Here is a 4,395-nt window from a genome sequence, read left to right as displayed (position 1 = left end):
GGCGCTCAAGGCCCTCAACGCGCACTGGAGCGCGGACACCGCGTACCAGGAGGCGCGCAAGGTCGTGGGCGCCCTGCACCAGGTGCGCGGGGTGGTCCTGGGAGCCCTGGGTGGCCGCATGCAAAGCGGGGGCGCCTCATGTGGGTGCGCAGAATCGTGGGTTCTCTGTCCCAGGTACTTGCACAGCCATCATGGGCGCCCACGTGGGTGAGCCCGAGGTCGTGGGGCTTTGTGTGGGCGCCCTTCATGGGTGTGTGGAGGGTCATCGTGAGCTCCTGTGCAGGGGCCAAAGGGTAACTCCAGCGCTGGCGGCCCTCCGGGGCCCCTCTGTCCCACCTGCTTACCCTCCCGCTGGCTGGTGACTATCCCACCAAGAGACCAATAACCACAGCCCCCCAACAATGGCAGCCAGGTCACCCAGGTTTCCCTGTGCCCGCAGCCAGGCTAGGTGCTTTACAGATTTCAACTCATTTAATAATTCCCAGAACAACCCTTGGAGGTGGGTGGACTAGGGATGCTGGTGTTTTTGTATTTCGGAGACAATGTAGAGAATGAAGAACTGACTCTGTGTGAGGTTTCCGAACTAACAAGTTAGAGTCTATTTGAAACCTTTCTTCATTTTATGACTCTCTTAAGTACTGCATGAGAGGGTCTTGAGTGGAGACTCAACCTTTTTTATTAATTGTGTGATGGAGAAAAGCACTTACACACCTAGAAATGCAGTCCCTGACTCTGGGGGTCTCACGGGGTTGTTATGAAGAAGGATGGGCTGTTTTATACTGAGAGTCACCATGTGTGTGTCTGTTGCACCGGGCCCTGTCCGCAGTTCTCGCCCTGAGCCTGCGGGGAAGGGCGCGTCAATCCTGTTCTAAAGGAGGCACTAGAGCTCTGTCCAAGGAGGCAAAGGGGCTGTGCGTGGCACCGACCGCCCCCAGGCAGCACACACCCCTGCCACTTTCTGGCCTTCGCTGCACTGGGGTCCAGGTCCCAAAGGTCAGAGCAGAGGGCCTGGGAAGCCCCCATGTGCTGGGCGTTAACTCTTAGTTCCTGGGTGGTGAGGGGACTTGGAGCTTCCTGGAACAGGGGCTGGCAGCAGCAGGCCTGCAGGCTTCTCCAGCAAACATGGCAGACGAGCTCACTGTCCTAATGCCCGCATCCACACAGCAAACGCGGCAGACGAGCTCACTGTCCTAACGTGCGCATCCACACAGCAGCGCTCGGCTGGGAGCATCAGCCGGACGGAGGAGGCTTGTGTGGGTGAGAGGAGCGGAGTTAGAAATGAAAGCAGGAACCTTGTCACCATGTGAAGTAAAAATCATCAGGCACCCACATCTCTTTCAAGCAGCGACTCAGACACTTTCCTGCTGCCCTGTGCAAAGGGGACTGTAAACCCAGGAGCTGCGGAGCGGTGGAATCCAGGTCCTCGTCTCCCTGAGCCTGGACTTCCCACCACACACCTGGGGAAACAGGTCCCAGACGGCTGCCCTCTCCCCTCTGCTCATCCCCTGAGGCCTTCGGGGCTCCTGTTTGCTTCCGTGCTGCTTCCGTGCCCCTTCCCTGACTGCGAGCTCCACAGAGAGATGTTCATCTGTTTAATTCTTTCTTTCTCAGGACCCACAATTTGTCAGGTTGCTTCATAAATATATATTGAATTTGTGAATGAAGTAGAAATTTCAAAAATAATTCTGGAAGTCCTGGCTCTGCTGTAGCCTCAGGAGCAGGATTTGGTTTGAATGTTCTTTGAGTGAGAACCTCATCCAGCCCAGGGAGCTGTGAGAAAAGAGGCTGCCTCGGATCCCTGGAGCCTGCTCACAGGGAGAGAAACGCCCAGTTGTCACACATCCTGCTGTCTTTCTTCTCCATGGAGTTCTGGAATTATTTAGAGGTGTGAATTATTACCAGGCCCTGTCATTATAGATTAGAGACAGTTTAATTCCAGATTTCTGAGAATCCCACTGACCTGAAAATAATGACATTTGGTTGCCTGCTGCTGCTGCTGCTCCTCCTCCTCCTCCTTCTCCTCTTCCTCCTCTTCCTCCTCCTCTTCTCCTTCTTCTTCTCCTTCTTCTTCCTTTTGTGTGTGTGTGTTTTTGTTTTGTTTTGTTTTGTTTTTTTGAGACAGAGTCTCACTCTGTCACCCAGGCTGGAGTATAGTGGTGAGATCTCGGCTCACTGCAACCACCACCTCCCAGGTTCAAGCGATTCTCCTGCCTCAGCCTCTCAAGTAGCTGATACCACAGACACATGCCACCACTCCCAGCTAATTTTTGTATTTTTAATAGACATGGGGTTTTGCCATGTTGGCCAGGATGGTCTTGAACTCCTTTCCTCAAGTGATTCGCCTGCCTCAGGCTCCCAAAGTGCTGGGATTACAGGCGTGAGCCACCACGCCCAGCTGCCTATTCTTATTATTAATGAAATAATAACAGCAGCAAACAATAGGAAAAGTGTTCTTCTCTGTTTCATTTTTACCTTCCTCAGTTCATTTTCTGTGTGTTCTGCTTTTTTTAAAAATGTGAACATTCTTTTCTTCTTGGTTTTACATTTCACTTTTGAATTTCCTTTTGTGTTTTTTCAGTCAATAGGTCCTCTTTGGTGCTTTTTGCAAAAACCTTTGATACATTAAAATAATAAGTTGTGTTTAACGTGTCAGTAGAGCCACTGCTGTAACTTCCAGCCATATTTGAAAGATCCGCAGTGGCCTGGAAGGCTCATTTTTCTCTCCCTGGTTCTATCGACTTACAGTTTGGTAACTTTGTGATCTGAATCTCTCTTCTTCTGAAAAGCATTAGATAATGAAAAGAAATGCCAGGGCAACTTTATGAAAGAGAAATAGCATCCCCCTTCTATTATTCCCCCAAACCCCCTAAACACACACACACACACACACACACACACACGCACACGCATACACAAGCCAGCCAGGGCCAGGATAATGCACACATCAGCAAGAGGCAGGAAGGCTCAGCTCAGAGCTGGGAGTCACAGCTTTCTCCTCCATCTGTCCACATCACGTCCCTCCTCCTCCATCCGTCCACACCATGTTTCTCCTGCTGCATCCATCCACAACACCTCCCTCCTCTTGCATCCATCCATACCACGTCCCTGCTGCTGTGTCTGTCCTCACCACACCCACTCTAAGCTGTCAGGGTCCAACCCCGGCCACCCCCTGTCTGAGGATCTTGGCTCCTCTAATTTCTTTTGTAGACAGCTGAGAGCGATCCCCTCCCTCGGCCCTGGGGCACAGGACTTCTGCCGTGGGTGTCTTTGGGAGGCATCTGCAGGCCGCCCTCTGTGCTGGTTCCTGGGAGCCGACATCTCTCAGGGGACTCACACATAGGAAGGGCTGATGAAGTTGCTCTTGCTGGCTTGACATCCCACAGGACCCCGATTCCATAAGCCGTGCTTCCTGCCAGGAGGAACCAAAGCTCTTGCTCTTCCATCCCTGCAGTCCTCAGCTGCTCTATGGTGTGTCATAAAACAAGAACTCACAATCAGATGCTCACTTTGGCGATAACTTTTGTGTTCTATAGACAAGAAAAGAATGAGAAAGGAAACCCTTCCCAGCACAGGTTGAGGGAGGCAGAGAGGAGGTAGCCATTCTTGGTGAGTCTGGGTGTGCCATCTAAGCTGCATGGAGTTTAAGATAAAGACATCCCAAACATCTGACGTGGGTGTTTTCTATGCCCCGGCCATCAGATAGGAGGCCTATTTCTGGAGCACAGCCTTGACTTCCCCAGATATCCAGGGACCCACAGAAGCTCTGCTTTGGATGTGTGGGAAGTACGACCAGACCCCGGAGGGACCGCAGATCTCCCCGGACATCCCCATCCTAGGCAGGCGGATCCACGTCTCAGGGCAGGGGCTGCATCCCCAGGCCACTCAGCTGCTGACCTTTGCTGTAGCTGAGTACTTTTTCAGATTGGCTGCTCTTCCAGAGCAAAGGAGCAGATGGATAAAGCCATGCTTCCATGGCTGGAAAGAAAGAGAAAGGCTGTTTCTCTTACCTGATTGCCCTGCCCAGAACTTCCAACAATATGTTAAATAGGAGTGGTCAGAGAGGACATCCCTGTCTTGTTCTGGTTTTCAAAGGGAATACTTCCAGTTTTTGCCCATTCAGAATACCTAGGTGCTGTTGCTGCCCCACCCAGACCCCTTTACCGGCAGGGCCCCATTCCCCAGGAGCCTCCAATGTTGGCTGACAAAATCTCCCAGCCATTCTCTCCAGGGGTTCCTCTGCAGGGACAGTCAGGCCCCTGCCTCAAGGCTGGACCAAGCCCAGGTGTGCCATGCTGCAGGGCTGCCTGCGGAGAAGCACAAGCCCAGGTGTGCCATGCTGCAGGGCTGCCTGCTGAGGAGCACAAGCCCAGGTGTGCCATGCTGCAGGGCTGCCTG

The 4,395-nt window shown here is 52.7% G+C and overlaps 1 protein-coding gene across 1 annotated transcript in view; it reads left to right on the top strand.

Moving 5' to 3' along the window:
* Nucleotides 1–4,395, top strand: part of TPO (thyroid peroxidase) — a 152,134-nt gene that overhangs the window by 103,258 nt on the left and 44,481 nt on the right. Inside the window, exon 6 of the mRNA XM_011960987.1 lies at nucleotides 2–82. Within this exon, the coding sequence (XP_011816377.1) occupies nucleotides 2–82 (81 nt within the window). The remainder of the gene's footprint in view (nucleotide 1; nucleotides 83–4,395) is intronic.

Source organism: Colobus angolensis, unplaced genomic scaffold (assembly GCF_000951035.1).
Source record: "Colobus angolensis palliatus isolate OR3802 unplaced genomic scaffold, Cang.pa_1.0 Scaffold53, whole genome shotgun sequence".
Lineage (NCBI taxonomy): Eukaryota > Metazoa > Chordata > Mammalia > Primates > Cercopithecidae > Colobus > Colobus angolensis.
This window is presented reverse-complemented; position numbering and strand designations above follow the sequence as displayed.